The sequence below is a fragment of the Schistocerca nitens genome, chromosome 11 (assembly GCF_023898315.1).
Source record: "Schistocerca nitens isolate TAMUIC-IGC-003100 chromosome 11, iqSchNite1.1, whole genome shotgun sequence".
Lineage (NCBI taxonomy): Eukaryota > Metazoa > Arthropoda > Insecta > Orthoptera > Acrididae > Schistocerca > Schistocerca nitens.
This window is the reverse complement of record NC_064624.1, coordinates 47,072,537-47,092,938: the sequence shown is the minus strand read 5'-3', so window position 1 is coordinate 47,092,938 and position 20,402 is coordinate 47,072,537. Positions and strand designations below refer to the sequence as shown.

The window sequence follows — 20,402 nt, the reverse complement described above, 5'->3', positions numbered from 1 at the left end:
ACTCTGTTTGAACATGCTCACGGGGATCATTGTGGATTAATGTATTTAAACGATTACTACCAAGACCCAAACGTCTTGCAGAACGTGGAGAGTACTAATGTCAAAACGATCCTCCTTTATTGCTGTGCTCTGTCCAATGACATTATCCCCATACTCGGCGCTTATGCGTCTGGCTGCTGTCACGCTGTACTGAACTCAAAGAGAAGAATACGTCTGCATTGTTCCGATTTCTCCAGTTGGCACTCCATTTTCCAGCGTCTACTCATCACCTCCATATGACAAAATGGCAATATGTAAACAAAAATAGCAACAGTGGACTATAAATATAAAATGGCAATCTATAAATAAAGCCAAAGCAACCAGAATACCAACATGCAAAACAAAAGCAACTCGTGATCTAACATAATAAAAACAAGTCTGATTTGGTAATAGCTGAAGGGAGGCTGAATATTAGGCAGTGTGTAGCAACAATGGAAGACCGTGTCAACATATCCTTCATGAGCAGGATACCGAATGGCATACTCTAGCAGGATAACGCAAGACCCTATTCAGAAGATTGCACCATAAGTTCTTTGGAGCATGTGTGCCAGACTGGGATAAGAACCAAGGATCCCCTGGTTACTAGGCAATTGCGTTAACCACTGCACTATCTGCACAGTGTTTAAGGTAATGATGAGGACTATCTCTGCACACATCCCAGCTGAAACATGTTTCCACCTTGCTCCACATATCCGTGGTCCCTGTCCATGTCCTCCATGCTCACTACTTTGAGATTCCTGCAGGAGGTCGAACGTCACTGTGCATCCTCACTGTAGGTGGTAGACTCACTACCCATTGAGGCGAATCAGTTACATGAGTCCATGGTGTCTGTTCGTTCCCACATGTCTGACAGAGTAGATACCAAGCATTCAGTCCACAGCTCGTGGTCTAGTGGCTGGCCTTGCTGCCTCTGGATCACAGGGTTCTGGGTTCGATCCCTGACGGGTTGAGGATTTTGTGTGCCCAGGGACTGGGTGTTTGTGTTGTCCTTATCATTTCATCATCATCATCATTATTCGTGACCGTGCCTACACTGGATTGTGTAAAAATTGGACTGTGTAAAAACTGGGACTCGGTACAGATACTGATGGCTGAGCCGTTGACCACTCCACAAACCAAAGATCATCCCCATGCATTCATGTAACAAACGTTACTAATGTCAACAACCTAATGATCCAACATCGAATAGTTGGAGTGTGACCGACTTACTTAATTAAGATTTGCACTCATTTATTTGGATAAATTGGTCAGAGTGTGGGTAGCAAGATTCTAAATTTGGCAAAGTTAACGATAAGTTTGCGATAATACAAAAAGAGCTGCCCTTCTTCGAACTTTTTCGAAGTCCTCCGTCAGTCCCATCTGATGCGGCTCCCAGACTGCGCAGTAGTACTCCAGAAGAGGGCAGACTAGCTTAATGTAGGCAGTCTGTCTAGTAGACATGTTTCACTTTCTAAGTGTTCTGCCAATAAATTGCAGTCTGTGGTTCGTTTTCCCCACAACATTATCTATGTGCTGATACCAGGTTAAACTAATTATGATTGTCTTCCCTAAATATTTAGTTGAATTTGCATCCTCTAGATTTCTATAATTTTACATGTAACAACAATTTAGCTGATTTCTTTTACTACTCATGTGGATCACCTCACCACTTTGTTATTTAGAGTTGACTGCCACTTTTCGCACCATACAAATATCTTGTTTAAATAATATTGCAATTGGTTTGATGCCAGACGACTTTACAAGACAATAAATGACAGAATCATCTCCAAACAATTTAACAGGCCTACTCAGATGATCTACTATGTCATTTATATAGTTCAGGAACTGCAGAGGGCCTCTAACACTTGCTTCAGGAACGATACGTATTACTTCTGTTTAACTCAATGACTTTCCGTCAGGTACTACAGACTGTGACTTTTTCTGACAGAAAGTCACGAGCTAAGCTTATGTGATACTCCATACGCAAGCAATCTGATTAGAAGTTGCTTGTGAGGAATGGTGTCAAAAACATTCTGGAAATCTGAATCGATTTGACATCTTCTATCGATAGCATTCATTACTCCATGAGAATAAAGAGCTAGTAGTGTTTCAGAAGAAAAATGTATTCTGAATCCATGCTGCCTACTTTTCTATAAGTCATTTTCTTCGAACCAATTCATAATATTCAGGCATAATATATGTTCCAAAATTCTACTGCAAATCGACGTTAATGATATGGGTCTGTAAGTCATCAGGTTACTCCTATTTCCTTTCTTGGGTATCTATGTGAGTTGTGCCACTTTCCAGCCTTCGGATAGGGATCTAGGTTGAATATTCTATCAGCGTACTCAGAAAGGAACCTGACTGGTATACAATCTGGACGGGAGGCCTTGCCTTTATTAAGCAATTTAAGCTGCTTCTCTACACCGAGGGTATCTACTTCTAAGTTAGTCATATTCGCAGTTGTCCTATATTCGAATTCTGTTATGTTTACTTCGTCTTCTTTGGTAATGGAGTTCCGGAAAACTGTGTTTAGTAACTCTGCTTTAGTGGCGCAGTCGTCAGTAACACAACACTGGTTCCTTCTACCTCTTCAACCTGAGTATTCTGTGGACACTCCCATCTACTAAGGTGAGAACAGCTATGTTCACAGGGCCGCACTCATATACTCACATACTCGATAGCATCTCACCTGGCCCGAGAAATCGTCCTATCCCACAGAAAACGCCAGAAACTTTCTGTAACAGTGGGAGAAACGTAAGAACTAATATTCCCGCAGTTCTACAAGCTCTAATTGCTAATGAGCGTCTCCAGTTGGTTATGGCACACCTGGAAGAAACTTGTGGACTCCCTTCCTCACCAAATTCTGGCCATTGTGAAGGCTAGAGGCGCTGTTTGACTGTGTTGGCGCCGTGTCCCCTGGAGGGTTGTGAGGAGCCTCTGTTCCTTTTGACTGACACGTGAGAGCAAGGAGGGTTCTGTATTGCAGGATCTGAAGACAATGGGGATAGCAGTATGTGAAGGTGAGGCACCATCCGATGTTGAGCGCAAAATGTTCACCACCAAATTTGGGACCACGGTGCTGGTTCATCTGAAGAATTGCTGTATATATCAGCCACCAAGTTCTCGCCTATATATCCCAACAAACAGCACCTTCTCAACAGCAGTAATATGTGCATGATACATCATGGAAGACAGAATAACACAGATGCGCTCGATTTTCAAAATATTGATAGGTACTTGTTTGCGCAATTAAAATTGAGAGTTATAATTCACAAAATATCAGACAGTGGAAGAACGAGATATGTTAATATTAGATTTCTAAAAAAAACCACTATTGTCATTCCTTGTTTTATTTGCAATAATTTTTAGCTCAGCTAGTCATCGGTGATCGGAGAGCCTTTAGAAAAGATAATGAGAGAATAATACAGTCACTTCAGAGAGAGTTCTTTGTAGGTTCGAAAAACTATGCTGCTTTCGAAGTGTATGTTAGGTACAAATGTATTTACTACACAGAACTATTTCTGCTGCAGTGTAAAAAGCTAGTAGAGTTCTGCATTAAAAATACATTATTCATAATATGCACAGTTTGCCTACAAAATATTATTCAGTCCCGTTCCGACTTATTTAATGCCCATACAGCATCGAAATAAGATTGTCTAGTAGAGATGTTTGAAATATCTACTAAAAATTGAAAGAAACTCTTGTTTGTAATAGACAATGCTGTAAAAATAGTGGAGGATGATGGAGAATGTGATGTATATTCGTATATTTTCCCAGTATAAATTTTGAAAGTTCCCTATGAAAATGTTTATTCCTCAGTAATATACTGAAATAATAAGGTAATTTTCAGGTACTTACGTGTAAAACCAGATATCATCACTTTGTGTGAGAAACAAGACAGGTATGTGCAGTATTATTTATGTGAAAAATACAGAGATGTGTGTGCATATAAATGATGCATAACTTTGACCTTGGAGTCATTGAAAATTATGCCAGATTTATGCTTATGTACATAACCGTCCTTCATTTTCTCAGAAATTGTATCTGATTTCGCAGATATCTATAATTATACTTGCATACCGCAATAGCGTTTAGCATTTACAGTTTACCATTTGACTGGCTCTGAGCACTATGCGACTTAACTTCTTAAGTCATCAGTCGCGGACCAGTTAATTTGTGTGTTGGTTCAGAAAGCTAGAACTACTTAAACCTAACTAACCTAAGGACATCACACACATCCATGCCCGAGGCAGGATTCGAACCTGCGACCGTAGCGGCCGCTCGGCTCCAGACTGTAACGCCTAGAACCGCACGGCCACTCGGGCCGTTTACCATTTACCGCTTAGCATTTAGCATTTACCATTTATCAATTGCCATTTACTGTTTGTGATGTCTCACAGGCAAACTGCAAAACTGTTTGACACTGCGGGTAGACTGTATTAAAAACTGCTAAAAGCATTTATAAGTGAGTCAATCTGTGAAACTCTTCCAATCTGTGAGACCTATTTCCGGTCCATTTCTTTCCTCTACATTGTCAAGTAACCTTTGTAAACATGATACACAGTTTTTATGCAGTGTTTTTCAGTAAATACGTAAATTCGACCAAATACCTACGAAATCAGTTACGAACAACTTAAATTCGAAGGAACGCATAGAAAATGCTGTAGGCAAGGCAAACCAAAAAATGGTTCTGAGCACTATGGGACTTAACATCTGTGGTCATCAGTCCCCTAGAACTTAGAACTACGTAAACCTAATTAACGTAAGGACATCACACACATCCATGCCGGAAGCAGGATTCGAACCTGCGACCGTAGCAGTCGCGCGGTTCCGGACTGCGCGCCTAGAACCGCTAGAGCACCACGGCCGGCACAAGGCAAACCAAAGACTGCATTTTATTGGCAGGACACTTAGACAATGCAACAGGTCTACTAAGGAGCATGCCCACACAACGCTTGTCCGTCCTCTTTCGGAGTACCGCTGCACAGTGCCGGGTCCTTACCAGGTAGGATTAACGGAGTACTTCGAGAAAGCTCAGAGAAGAGCAGCACGTTTTGTATTATAGCGAAATCGGGGAGAGAGTGTCTCTAACATGGTACAGGATTCGGAGTGGACAGAATTAAAACAAAGGCGTCTTACATTGCAGCAGAACCTTCTCACGAAATTTCAATCACCAACTTTCTCCTCCGACTGTGAAAATATTTTGTCGACACTGGCCTATATAGGGAGAAACATTCACCATAAAAAAAGGTAGGGAAATCAGAGTTCGCACGGGAAGATGTAGGTGCTCGTTTCTTCTGCGCGCTCTTCGAGACTGGAATAACAGAGAAGTATTGTGAAGGTGGTTGGATGAACCCTCAGCCAGGAACTTAAGTGTGATTTGCAGAGTATCCATGTAGATGCGGACACAGACCTGATCTGTAAAATTATATGATCTGTTACAAGTGATATACGTGTTTCGAGGCCGCTGATGACCTCGATGTTGAGCGCCCATAAACCCCAACACACACACACACACGTGTTTCGAAATGTAAAGTCTGTGAACCTAGTCTAGCCTATAAGACACACACACACGAACACACTCACACACACACACACACACACACAGACACACACACACACACACACACACACACACACACACACACACACACACACACACACACATATATATATATATATATATATATATATATATATATATATATATCATAGCGCCATCTGGCTTCCACCTTCGAGCTAGACAAGTTCCATTCTTTGTAGTTTTTTTTCGTTTGACGCTTATTTCGTGAGATATGTGGCCTGGTCACGATCAATGGACCACCCTCTATATGTAATTTCTTTCTATGTCAGTCCTGTGAAACAATAATTGTTCGCAGCTTTGTGTTCCATCAGTATTACACTTGTCTTTTCTGCAAGAAGAGAAGCACTCGCACATTGAAGGTGTTGAGACGTGGCCGGCCGCACTTAACGCCAGCGGAGCGGCTGTGCAGCGTGGCGCGACTCGCGGCCCTCGGCCAGCAGCACAGTGGCTGACTGCGGGCTGCAGGCGGCTGTCGCCGCTCGTCCACACCGCGCCCCACTCAGCTGACGGCTGGGCTTTGTGCGATTTGGTGTGTGGGGAAGTTGTGGGGCAGCGGCCTGCACAAGTGCTCTCACCGTGGAAGGACGCTCTCCCTCCACATTCAGTTCAAAGAAAGACATGAACATATCTGTCCTGTTCCTACTGTAAAATGTTTAAACATGGTTGCCTGACAATTCACATAGTACACCAGATGTTTAAATACAGGTGTTAAAATTATGAAAACATAAAAGTGAGTGAAAAATCCGTCCGTTGTAGCTGTATTTATTTCTTTAAGTCTATTAGAGAGCCACACAACTGGTTTCTAATCGAATTAACTAAATACAGCTACAGTGGATTCCCGGACTTTTCATTCAGTTTTATATTTTTAACACTTTTAACACCTGAACTTAAACAGCTGTTGTACTGCACGCACTGTCGACCAGTGATGTATAACCGTGTCAGCTGTGGCTGTGAGCGCCCAGGTCACCCGACGTGAATCCCGTCGAACGCTTATGGGAAGTGATCGAGAGATTACTTCGTACTCAACATTCTGCACTGGCAGCGGTTTCGCAATTATGGATGGCTGTAGAGGCAGCATCGCTCAGTATTTCTGCAGCGGACTTCCAACCATTTCTTGAGTCCATACCACGCCCAGCTGCTGCACTACGCCGGGTGAAAGCCGCCCCGACACGATATTGGGAGGCACCCCGTGACTTGTGTCACCCCAGTGTATTTTGTTGCGGTAGGTATTCTCGCCATGACACCCTTTACATTCTTTGTGTGCGCCATATTTTGGCAGCAGGGAAATCCGCTGCGGCTTCAGAGACTCTCGCCCCTCGCTGCGGCAAAGTAACTCCAACACAGACCTTACACCTTCCTTCGTAGCTTGTAGGTGTAGTCGGGAAGAATACAGTTAGTAGGACGTTAAAGGGAAAATAAGGACTTAGAACTAGAAATGAGAGAGGAGAGACGCTGACTCAATCCTGCAATAAATTTTAGCTAGTAACGGCTAATCTTTAGGAAACCCAGAACTAGTCATGAGCCACCCAGTGCAAGACTGCTCGCTCACAATGCTGTTGTGCAGGTGGAAGTGCCGTCACTGGTCGACCTTGATGAACTGCAGTAAGACTCTGACACAACTGCCATTTGTTGTAAAGAGTGGCAGTTCTCTTTAAACGCTGATAAATGCAATGCCCTCTAATATTCCATATCTATGCCGACGATTTAGGAGGTAATCTGAGCAGCCACCTTAGGTTCTGTGCTGATGGTACTGTCGTTGATCGTCTACTATAGTCATCAAAAGATCAAAACAAATTGCAAAACGATTCAGGGAGGATACCTGTATTGTGCGAAAATTGGCATTTGATACTAAATAATGCAAAATGTATGGACATCCACATGAGGAATCCATTATACTTCGGTTACACGATAAGTCAGTCAAATGTAAAAGCCGTAAATTGAAATAAATATCTAGCAACAGCAGTTACGAACAACTTAAATTTGGAAGAACACATGGAAAATACTGGAAAAAGGTAAACCAAAGACTGCTAAAAAGACTGCGTACACTACACTTGTCCGTCCTATTCTTGAGTACTTCTACGCAATGTGGGATCCTTACCAGATAACATTCACGGAGTACATCGGGAAAGTTCAGAGAAGGTGGTGATGATGTTTGGTTTGTGGGGCTCTCAACTGCCTGGTTATCAGCGCCCGTACAAATTCCCAGCCTTTGCTCAGTCCAACCTCGCCACTTTCATGAATGATGATGAAATGACGAGGACAACAGAAACACCCAGTCATCTCGAGGCAGGTGAAAATCCCTGACCCCACCGAGAATCGAACCCGGGACCCCGTGCTCGGGAAGCGAGAACGCGACCGCGAGACCACGACCTGCGGACTTCAAAGAAGAGCAGCACGGTTTTAGGGCAGAGTGTGTCACTGACATGATATACGATTTGAGGTGGACATCATTCAAATAAAGGCGTTTGTGGTTGCGGCAGGATCTTGTCACGAAATTTCAATCACCATCTTTCTCCTCAGAGTGCGAAAATATGTTGTTGACGCCTACCTACATAGGGAAAAACTATTATTGTAATAAAATAAGGCAAATCAGAGCTCGAACGGAGAGATATAGGTGTTGGTTTTTTTATGCGCACAGGTCGAGATTGGAATAACAGAGCAGTTTTGTGAAGCTGGTTCGATGAATCCTCTGCCAGGCATTTAAGTGTAATTCACAGAGTGTCCACGTAAGCGTAGTTTTAGACGTACGACCGAAAGGAAACCCCGACAGTACCCGATTAAAGGATTAGCAATGCTGGTCACACTTAGCAGTTATTTTGGGGTAATACTAAAAAGCGATACGAAATGTGGCAATCACGTAAAATCAATATTGGGAAAGGCGAGTGTAACACTGGGATTTCTTGGAATGCAAAGCGTCTGTGCTAGAAATCGCATACAAGAAAGACCACAGTGCGACAAGTTCTAGAATATTGTTTCAGTTTTAGAGTCCTTATCGAGTGGGCATGATAACAAACATGGAGCAATAACTACTTAGAATAGCGCATGCGAATGAGTGACATAACTTCCTGGAGATTTTAAGAGGGAATCTTCAGAGGCCAGACAATGCAGTACTCATGAGCTGCTGTTGGGTAAATTTAGAAAACCCGGATTGGACAAAGGCTGTCATGCTCCCACCATCATATATCTCATGTAGGTTTCATGAGAGTAAGCCAAGAGATACCAGGGTGCATACAGATACATTAAGACAGCCATTCTTCTATCGCCCAGTACACAAATGGATTAGGAAAGAAAACTGGTAATACACATACTGTTTGCCCTCCGCGATGCACTCTACAGTTGCTTGCCGAGCACTTACTTAGATGTAGAGGTGGAGCTCAGGCAGTGCACTGACACCCTGGCTGTGACGTACCTCTTGGGGGTGTGGCTGAGCAACTGTAAGAGGCGCTCGATGTACGACGGCGCCAGAACGACGACCGCCTCGCTGCTGGAGACGGTGACGCGTGGCGGCAGCAGCGCCTGCAGGAACTCCAGCCACTGCACCGACGGGTACGCCCGCTGCAGCTTCTCCACGGTGGGCGGTTCGTACGGCTGCGTCACGTTGCCCCTCTTCTCTCTTGTCAGCGAGATCTGTAAACCGATGGCGGCCGCGTCACGATCACTGCGCTCGTGTCCAGTCTCCTCTATCAGACTTGAGGAAGTTGCAATACTTCCAACACCAAATTGTTTACGAACTGTGGACTGATATGGAAAAAATTGCCGAAAGATAGGAAACGAAGGGGATGGCACCTACATAAGTTAAGACAACCACTGATTGTGGAGAATGGCTAAGGGAGCATTAAACAAGAGAGGGGAACAGCGGAAGATGAACTGGTAACTTTAAAAAATGTAACAGTGAAATCAGCAAGGATCAAAGAGACAAAAAGGCAGGGCCCAGTAGAGGTATTGAACCTAATTGATAAAACGAGAAAACACAAAAAAATGCAGCAAACGCAGCACGCAAAAGAGAATATAGGGACCTATAAAAGTGACCGATATAGTGAGCAAAATGACTGGTCATGAATGGCTAGAGGACAGAGACAAAACTGTAGAAGCGAGCATAAGTAGCGACAGATAGATGTCACCTAGAGAAAAATCAAAAGATCCTTGGAGAAAAGGGAAGCAAATGTATGAATATGTAGAACTCAGATGGCAAGGCAGTATGAAGCAAAGAAAGGAAAATGGACAGATTGAAGGGATGTATAGACGCAATGAATTCGAAGAAAATATTATAGAGAGGGAAGCGAGTATAGATGAAGGTGATTTGGGAGATATAGCTTAGATGGAAACTCAGTACAAAGCAAAGAAAGGAAAGTTCAAAGGTTGAAGAAATATCTAGAACGGCAAAACAATGGAAATGGAAACAGTCATAGAAGGGAAAAAGGACACATATGAATGTGAATGGGAGATGTGATATTCGAGAAATATTTGACAGATCACTTAAAGACATAAGTCTGAACGAGGGCCTTGAAGTAGACGAGATTTCTTCAGAACACTAAATCATTAAGAGAATCAGTCATCACAAAACAATTCCATCTCGTTGAGAAGATATTTATGAGTACATCAGGGTAAATACCCTCAGACTTTATGCCGAATTTAAGAATCAAAATTCCAAAAATGGCATATGCTCACAGCTATGAGTATCACTAAACCAATAATCAGCCATGGCTGCAACAATGAATTACTTAGAGTGAAAGAAAGACTGCCAGAAGTCAACCTGTTACAGTTCAGTTTGGCTTTAGAATCAATTTAGGAAAGCAGGAGGCGGTAATGAGCCAATGGTTCAACTTGAAAGCTATTTAGAAGAAGAAAAAGAAGAAAAAACTTTATTTATGGGATTTCTAGTTTTAGGGAAAGCTTTTGACATTATTGACTGGAATATACTCGTTGAAACTGTGATGACAGTCGCACATGGAAACCAAATAGTCATTATAAGAGTCTAAGGGTGTGGAAGGGAAGCAATGGTTTAAAAGAGAGCGAAACAATTTCGTAAAGTCATCCAGAGATGGCTAACGTTTTGTAAGATCACTTGAACTGAATCAATAATATGGACAAAATATTAGTCGTGTCCATAAAAAAGCACACTGTTCACTTTTACATGCTATAGACAGTGTAAAACTGGTGCCATGCAGTCATGTGACCCTCCACTGTAGACTTCATTCATTGTAGTGACGCAAGAAGATCCTAACCAACAGTGATCTGAGACGGGTCTTGCGCCTTTTCAATGAAAACTCGTTGACAACATGAACTGCTGTTAACGGACGCAGGACCATCTAAATTAGTTTTACTCGTAACGTCCCAGATGCTGTCTCACAGACCGCTAGCGTTTATTGTTACTCCGTTCCTAACACATAGTCGTGGGGTAGGAGATTACAGCAGCGTCCAGTTGTTGTTTCCCGAAGCTGTCGTGGTTTCCTTTGTCAGTAGCCACTTGAATGCGACGTGGACTACACTATTACTGCTTCTTTCGTGCTAGCGGTCTCTGAGACTGCACCTTTGCGTTATCGATTCAGTAGCCATATCTTCGTCTACTGTTCATGTTTAACGGATCTTGACTTTGAAGATACTGTTTTAAAATGGTTTGAGGACAGCTTAGCAAGTAATGTTGGACCAGACAGCGACACTGAGTTTGCAAGTGAACATAACAGAGTATAGGAACAATGGGAAAGTGAAGACGAATTTGTTTTGCCTCCTGTGAATTCCTTTAATAACACAAGTGATCGAAGTGACGAAGACAGAAGTGTGGAGATTCTGCTATAAATACATTAGGTAGAAAAAAATATCGTTACTCGTCGAAGCCTCTTCTAACGATGGCTAACGGCATTATTTTTCCGCATGCTTGACGTTAGTGGGCTGAATGCGTTTACCCTTCACAATTCCTATAAAGAAAATACTCAGATGAACAGCTTTAATTTTTGAAACAGTTTGTAAACTGTATGGTGACACCAAAGATAATAAGCGAGTTGACGAGTATCACATACCCCGTCAATTTCGTGCATCCTTTTGGGTGTAGCAGAGAGGAGAAGTTGTTGTAGAATGATTTGCAGAAAACGCAAAACGTACTCCACCAGCGACCCAAGAAAGACGAGACAGACACCTTATGTTTGCAGTTGCTGCAAGAAGCGACAAACGTTTCCAGCGAGTGCAAAGAAAGCCTCTGAGAAGAATACTAAACACCTAAAGGGAACTAATGCAATTTGTATTTTTTGAATCATTCGTAGGAGTTCCTTATGTTTTTGTTTCTACATCTACAATAAGCAATGAAAATATAGCAATACGTAAAATCGAGTGCCGGGTATCTGAATTTTTATAGCATTAATATCAAGTAATATTATGTTCATTTTGTACAGTTTTCTGTTTAAACGTGTTTCTTTTGTAAAAATTAACTTTAATATTTTTTGAATATATTTTTGTGTGTGTTAATACAGCCTTTAACATAAAACCAGAATTGTTCCACTGAAACAGTCCTATCGGTGGAACATCTGCAACTGAGCATTATAGCAAAGCCTTAAAATACCGCTTCAGTTGAAATGTTCTTTTTATTTAGAACACGACCGGTTTCGGGCACTTATGCGCCCATCATCAGGTGTTATAACCTTTTGCTGCGACCCCAATCGCTGCGGTGGACGTGTACAGGACGCGGTGTGTCATCTTGCTCTGCGCTCGTTGGTGATACGCCGCATCCTGTACACGTCCACCACTGCACTCGGGGTCACATCCCAAAGTTATAACACCTGATAATGGGCATGTAAGAACACGAAACCGCCTGTGTTCTAAATAAAAAGAACCTTACAGCTGAAACTGTATTTTCAAGCTCTGTTCCACTGAATTAGGAGGATGAAATTTTTATGGTTATTTAAATATAGCGGTCGTCAGACCGCACCTGGGACAATGTGTGACAAAAAAAAGAAAAAAAAAGACCTGGGAAGCTAAGAGCTTAAAAAAAAAAGACACTTGCCAAACCTTTTACATGATTGCTATAATTCTAATATAATTTAATGAAAAAGATGTAATTAATCTCTGTAACAAGTTTCATTAACACAGATATAGTAGTTTCGCAGAAAGTTGTACCTACAGTTAAAAATTTCATGCTTTCAGGAAAACGCATTTATGTAATCTTTTCAACCTACATTCAAAGTTAAAACTTGCTAGGTTCATAGCTGTCAGTGTTGTGCGTTTGGGTATCCTGCAGCTTACGTTTGGAATCCATCTTTCGAATTTTGGCCTCTTCTCTTACCTGTACTATATCTTCCTCAGCTGGTCAGTTAACAGAAGCGCATTCATCACGTTCACCCCAGGTTCTGTACCTACATCACTGAAAAGTTTCAGCCTGCCGGCTAATCCATCACTGGAACACAACGCTATATTCATGAAGCCAGTTTTTATGCGTTTTACGCCCACAGAAACTTTTTTGGGCAAGCGTTTGCATTCACAGTTATTGAAGCTTTCGTTGGGATTCTGACTTCTTGCATGTATGTGTTTAGCAAGCAAGTATTTATTGGCTACGTCTTAGCTAAGTCTAGAGATAGATTTTATAACGTCTGCGACTGTCAGTGGAAGGGGATGGTTATCTCTATACAGGGCGAACATCAATAAAACTGACAAACTGCAAGGTAGGATTCCTAACTGGACGCACAGGAAAAAAGGTCCTATGAACATGTGTCCAGAAAAGCACCGTTCCCGTGGTAGGTGACAGCTACAAACACAATAACCTTGTTTCGTAAAATCAAGCGCTGTTTCAAATCACTACGGCGTGTGAAACGAAAGCACTACGCTGAAATGATATTCAGCTGTCACTTACATACGCTTAGCACCAGGTTCACCAACTTGCAAAGCAGTGGTCAAGTAATAAATGGGGTAAAAACAAAGAAAGGCCGCTGCAGCCTGAATAAACGCAGAACAATTCACACCAGGTAGAAGGGATCTTGTACTTGCTAACAAGGGAACCTCCCCATCGGACCCCCCTCAGATTTAGTTATAAGTTGGCACAGTGGATAGGCCTTGACAAACTGAACACAGATCAATCGAGAAAACAGGAAGAAGTTGTGTGGAACTATGAAAAAATAAGCAAAATATACAAACTGAGTAGTCCATGGGCAACATAGGCAACATCAAGGAGATTGTAAGCTCAGTAGCGCCGTGGTCCCATGGTTAGCGTGAGCAGCTGTGGAACGAGAGGTCCTTGGTTCAAATCTTCCGGTGAGTGAAAATTTTAATTTTTCATTTTCAGACAATTATCAGAGTTCAGGCACTCACACATAATCAACATCGCTCTTCAAAATTCCAGGACATGTTCAGATTTGCTTGGACATATGCAGGATTTGACGGTCTACACACGGAAAAATTTGAAAACGTTAAAAACATATGTTTTGACAGAGCACAGAGAAAACTGTGAGACTGTGAAACTGTTGCATTCATTTGTTGCAGTTTATGTGACACACTCTTATGTTTTCATCACTGTTCTGGAAGTGATTATCACATCCACAAGAAAACCTAAATCGGGCAAGGTAGAAGAATCTTTTTACCCATTCGCCAAGTGTGCAAGTTAGGTGGTTCCACAACATATTCCTGTCATGTGACGCACATGCCGTCACCAGTGTCGTATAGAATATATCAGACGTGTTTTCCTGTGGAGGAATCGGTTGACCTATGACCTTCCGATCAAATGTTTTCGGTTCCCATGGGAGAGGCACGTCCTTTCGTGTACTAATCACACGGTTTTGCGGTGCGGTCGCAAAACACAGACACTAAACTTTTTACAGTGAACAGAGACGTCAATGAACGAATGGACAGATCATAACTTTGCAAAAACAGTAATTAAACTTTTCGCTCGAGGAAAGGCTTGAACCAAGGACCTTTCCCTCAGCAGCTGCTCACGCTAACCACAAGACCACGCCCTACTTATCCTCATTTTCTCCTTGATATTGCCTATGTTGCGTATGGACTACTCAGTTTCTATATTTTGCTTATTTTTTCATAGTTCCACACAACTTCTTCCTGTTTTCTCGATTGATCTGTGTTCAGTTTTACAAGGCCTATCCACTGTGACAAATTATAACTAGATCTGAGGGGGGTGCGATGGGGAGGTTCCCTTGTAAGAGAATGCTCTTTCTTCTTACGCATCAGATGTACGAACACCATACGTAATCTGGTTTTGAAAGGACCGGGGTGTAAACAAAGTTAAAAGAATTCTTTATTTCGATGCATCTTCGCTTCCGGGTTCCTTTAACGTGACTAGGCATTTCGGTGATCCACTCGTCCTCCTTCTCAGGACAGTCGATGCTGCAGCTGAGTCCCACTGAAAACTGATGCAAACGTTGGAGACTGTCTTCATATAAACTCTCAAACACCTCAGGTCCACACGGTACGTGCGACGCCCACCACAGACGCTGCCACTTGGAACTGGGCATTACAGAAAACCACCACCAGTGACTGCCCTCAAACACCAGGTCTGGCCACATTGAGGAACAATACGTTTTGGATGCAATAACGGCGCGGTTACGTTTGGTTGTCGTACGGAAAGCGTCCATTCATCCTGTGGTGAATTTCTTCTTCTGCAATATGGTCCACAGGCCTTCCCTGTTGAAAACGAATGATGTTCCTCTACTGGAAAAAGCTGTAGTAGAACCAGTAGCTTTATACTAATCCAATGGGTGCAACAAAGGTTCTCCCGTATCAAGTTATCTGGGCGATTAATTGAAAGGTAGTTTGTGTGTGAAAAATTCGGTGTATCTGTAATTGTTTGATATGCAAACACCGTCAAGCCCATACTGCTCTTCAGTTCTGTTTTCAACATTCGCATGTAATCCCAGCTTATGGCATCGCACTAAATGTAATGCGAAAAAGAATAACAAAACGGATTATCTGTGACAGAGAGATTGCTCACATACTACACAATCTGACCGCTACTAACGTTCAACTTGTGGTTACGGCTTGTATATCCTGCCACGCCGAGTTTGATTATTCAAAAGTCATAGTTTACAAATTAAAACCGGAATTTGACGTATTCTTTTTTCTCACATGTTCGCATACACTTAGCGGAACTCCACGGTCAAACGTTAATCATTATTCTGCAGAGTTCTCACATTTATTCAGAGCTCCTTACATCCGCATCCGAACATGATGATGGCTAAGCTCCAAACTGCACTCTTTAGGCTTCACGAAGCAACTCTTTAGTCCATGCATTATGGGTGAACGTACTGTCCTCTTATTGGCTGATATACATCATTAGCCATCCCGATATTATTATTAATCAGCACAATCCCAGGTCTGTCACCTTTCATCAGTCATAATTTAATAGCTTTAATGAACAATTTGCTAATCGGTCAAATTTAGAAAATTCACATTTATGAAAATAAGTCCCACGTTAAATAACAGAATTATCATAAAATGTTGGCTTTCTCGTGATTATGACTCACTCACTCAGTACACTGTTCTCACGCTAAAGTGTACTCAGTTAATAGACATAACATATTTATTAATATGAACGACGGAACGAATGGAAAGTAAGATAATAAATGATTATTATCTTACTTTCCATTCGCACCGTCATTCATATTAATAAATTCTCAATAATTAATGAAAGTCTCAACAGTCACAATAGCTCAGTTCTGTTTCCATAATATCTTTTAACTACGTATTATCTTATATAGAGGGTTCCAGAGTAATGTAGACACTCTATAATAGTTAATATCTTTGGAAGAAAATTACATATCGTTGCACTTTTGCATAGGCCATATGTAACATAGACAGCGCATGTTCCTACCTCTTCTGTGTTAACGCTTGAAACCAACATCTAAGTCACGTGACTAGGGGCAGAAAGCCGAGTTCCTTTCATTACGCGCTGTGTGAATTGGGGCTGACAGTTACAGTTTCTCCGATTTATAGGTGAGATCAAGCATTGATTTTGACAGTTGATGGAACTGTAATACTACTCTCACACATGTAGTAGTCCAGTAATCATAGCTTCTCCGAAATTTCTGACAATAAAGCAGTGGTTAGCATTTTTAAATGTGGTCAAGTTGAAACGTATTGACAATTCTTCTAACAAGCGACAGAATGACTGTTCTTTAGTGAATACTTGTTCATTTTTCTCAATGTGAATTGTTGTAGTTTGCAGCTTCAACAGAAGACAAAATAAAAATTTAGAGCGCAGCATTAGTTTTATAACGATCCTGCAACAATATGTGTGAAATGGTTTAGTAAGCGTTTGTAAGAAAGGAAATTCTTTGATGTGCATGATGTGAGGTTATTACACGAGTAGCGGGCAAGGCGAACTCTACACTGCGGTTTATTGGTAAAATCCTGAATCGATGCAGTCCTTCAACAAAGGAAATTGCTTACAATACGTTAGTTCGTCCAGTCTTAGAGTATTGTTCGTCTGTATGGGACGCTTACCAGATGGATCGGATTCAAGAGACTGAGAAGGTCCAAAGGAGAGCGGCAAGATTTGTGACTGGTACATTTAGCCATCGCGAGAGTGTTACAAATCTCACAGAAAGTTTGAAGTGGGACACACTTGCAGATAGACGACGCGCTAAACGGAAGGGGCTGCTCACTGAATTATGTAGAGCATATATTGTTACCACCAAATTTCAAATGGCGCAATGATCACCATTCAAAGATAAGGAAAATTAGAGCTCGTACTGAGGCGTTCTGACAGTCGTTTTTCCCTCGCGCGATCCGCGAGTGGTACAGAGGGGGGAAAATATGACTTTGGCGCGAATTGTGCCCTCCGCCACACACCGCTTGGTGGCTAACGGAGTATATATGTAGATGTAGTTATGCAAAATAAGCACGTATGTTTTCTGAATTTTGCTTAACTTGCATAACTGAGATTTTCGTCACTTTACCTAATCTGTAGGATATTAAACAACTATCTAACCTGAGCATTTGTGAAGGTCTTCACTTCTGCACCTAGTAAAAAGCGCAACATTTGATCTGTAACAAAAATATGATAAATTGTGCACCATAAATGCTTAATGACTTGCTCGGCTTCGTGCCCCGAGTCACGTGACTGACAATTTGGTATCAGTAAAATGACATCATGCACAGTCTATGTTATCTGTGGTTTATGCACTTGTGCGTGGTAGCATGAGCCATTGTTTTCTCAACAGGTCTTGTCGCTCGTTTTCCAGCAAATGACAGTGCAGCCATGAATGAAGTAAGACATGAATGCGTGGTGTGTGTTCTTTAGAACGTGTCCGAAAGAACACACACCACGCATTCATATGAGAAGCCTAGCTGGGCAATGGATCCAACTTCTGCAGTGCAGATGCACAAATACGTCAGACCTCCTGTGGGAATCCCCGACTAACGAACGGGACTGTAGTGGACAGGGAGGGACTGCCGATAGGTGGCGCTCGGTGGCAGTGTGGGTGGGCCGTGGGGCGAACGGAGACAGGCCGTGCAGGTGCGATAACGCTGTCTCCCGGATGACGCAGTGGTTACCGCACCTGCCTAGTAGGCAGGAGATCCTGGGTTCGAATCCCGTACACATTTTCGCTCGTCGCCGCTGACTCCGCTTAATGTCCCGCTGCAGCTGACAGCAAGTGATCGCCCCTTCTTTTGTCTTCTTATCTGCGCTCTGAATAAGTCTACGTAGCTGCGGCGTGCGATATATGGCATATCCGTGTGATGCACAACGGAAGGGATCAGGGTACGTTTGATAAACTGCAAGAAAATTGGCTATAATTAATTTATACGGGACAGACTTTTACCTTAAGGTCACGAACGAAAAGTATCTGAGGAATTGTGTGCGTGAGAAAAAGTAGCGCTCAGTATTAAATTCTATTACATGCCGAATAAACGATAATAGGATCTGTTGACTATACGAAAGGACGTTAAACTGAATGTAAGAACGGAATTTGACACTTAGCTTTGAGAAAGTAAAAGCGAACTAAGTTTGAATGACTGTATCGAAGTGTAGTAATGGACCATAGTCCTTGCTGTAATTCGTTTGAGTGACGAACTATAAAAAGCAGGGACATTTCAGTTGCCGTAATTGCTGAGAGCAGTTCTAGGATCAAACCTCCTTTTCCCTGCACACAAAACGCATTCATCACGATCATTTAATTAACATAAGTGTTGTTAATGAAAAACTGAAGTAATTCCCTCAGTAGCGTGTGTACTAGTCAATGATAATCATAGCCAAATTGCAAATTGTATCTCTGGATGACGGAAGGGTCGATTCTAAAATACGACGAAGCGTAAATTGTGACTTAAAAGATGTTTTATATTTCATCTCCAATCGGACAGAAATAACACAGAATGAAAAGCAGTGACGGTAAGCAGTAACGGCGGAAATAGGAAGTTAAGATAATAACTGACATCCAAAGACGTTATTAACTATCTTGTATCCAGTAACGCAGTAACAAATGAAGTGTGATCGACTGTGCAAAATGTCAACATTAATTTTTATTATTAAAACCTGAAATTTAGTCGCCGTTACAGTGAAGATGTTTGTGGCTGTCAATCTGACACGTGGTATAACGAAAAGGGGTCAACAGAAACCTCCGATCTTACTCGTCTGCTTTGACCCGTGACGTAAGCGTGTTGTGGTGTGTGACGTCATTACGGCGCGGAGTTTAGTCTTGTTTTTGTTTGTGGTGCTCTCTGGTGGTGTGTTCATGGTTTTCGTTTGTTTTAATTTAATGCTCATTGCTGTATGTCGGGTGAGTTTGTTATTTAGTGTATTTAGTTGTGGTTTTTTGTTTAGGAATGGATATGAAAGACCGCCTTAATAGTGTTCGGTTGAGGGCGATGATGGGCGAGACAGCGTTAGAACTTATCAAGTTCTTACAACTATTCGGTTTAATCGCCGAAGTTGTTAAGTGTTCTCTTTGCCTTGAGGCGATGAAATTGGTTAAAGTTCCGGCCTCTCGGACCAGCGACGGATACATGTGGTGTTGCCGGAAAGATGGCGTATGGCGTTCTATAAGGCGTGGTACCTGGTTCGAGAAGTCTAGATTGGGCATGCGTGAGATTGTGCTTATTACATATTATTTTTGTTATAGATGCCCACAGAGTTTTTGCGCGTTTGAGACTGGTGTGAGTGAGAGGACTGTTTTAGACTGGTATTCCTTTTGTCGTGAAGTGTGTTCGGAATTTATTAAGTACAGGGGTAAGTTGGGTGGGCATGGGGTGCTTGTGGAGGTGGACGAGTCGCAGTTTGGTAAAAGGAAGTATGGGAGGGGGAAGTCTGTGGCTGGTCTTTGGGTGTGGGGGGCTGTTGTTCACGGGGGTGGGGGTACTGAATGTGTTTTTAGGGTTGTGGAGGGGAGGTCGAAGGCTGAATTAGTGGGGTTAATTGAGGAGTATATAGAGCCCGGGTCCACAATAGTTTCTGATGCTTTTTCTTCTTATAGGGGGTTGGGTGACAGGGGATTTAATCATTTAGTAGTGAACCACAGTCTAGAATTTAAGAATTATGATACTGGGGCTTGCACTAACACAATTGAGGGGATGTGGGGGGCGGTTAAGTCAGTTCTTGGGAGGGGGAAGAGGCGCTCTTCCAACCTTCACTCTCATTTAGATGAGTACTGTTGGCGGAAGAGTGTCCCAGAGGCCTATTGCATTTTTCGGGTTTTTTTAAGGGCTGTGGGTAAAATGTATAGGCCGAAAGTGGTTAGTTAGGGTGCATTTGTGTGTGATTGTGGTGGCCAATCTAGTTTGTGGGGCTGGAACTTTTTTGAGGTAAGTTCCGTTTTTTTTTGTTTTTGATGTATGTTTTGTGTCAACAGAAACATCCGATCTCACGCGT

The 20,402-nt window shown here is 42.3% G+C and overlaps 1 protein-coding gene across 4 annotated transcripts in view; it reads right to left on the bottom strand.

Annotated features, from left to right (window-relative positions):
* The window catches only part of LOC126212971 (neprilysin-2-like), a 245,010-nt gene that overhangs the window by 65,223 nt on the left and 159,385 nt on the right, over positions 1 to 20,402 (bottom strand). For all 4 annotated transcript variants that reach the window (XM_049940505.1, XM_049940504.1, XM_049940502.1 and 1 more), the window contains one exon: positions 9,015 to 9,232. In XM_049940505.1, the coding sequence (XP_049796462.1) occupies positions 9,015 to 9,232 (218 nt within the window). The remainder of the gene's footprint in view (positions 1 to 9,014; positions 9,233 to 20,402) is intronic.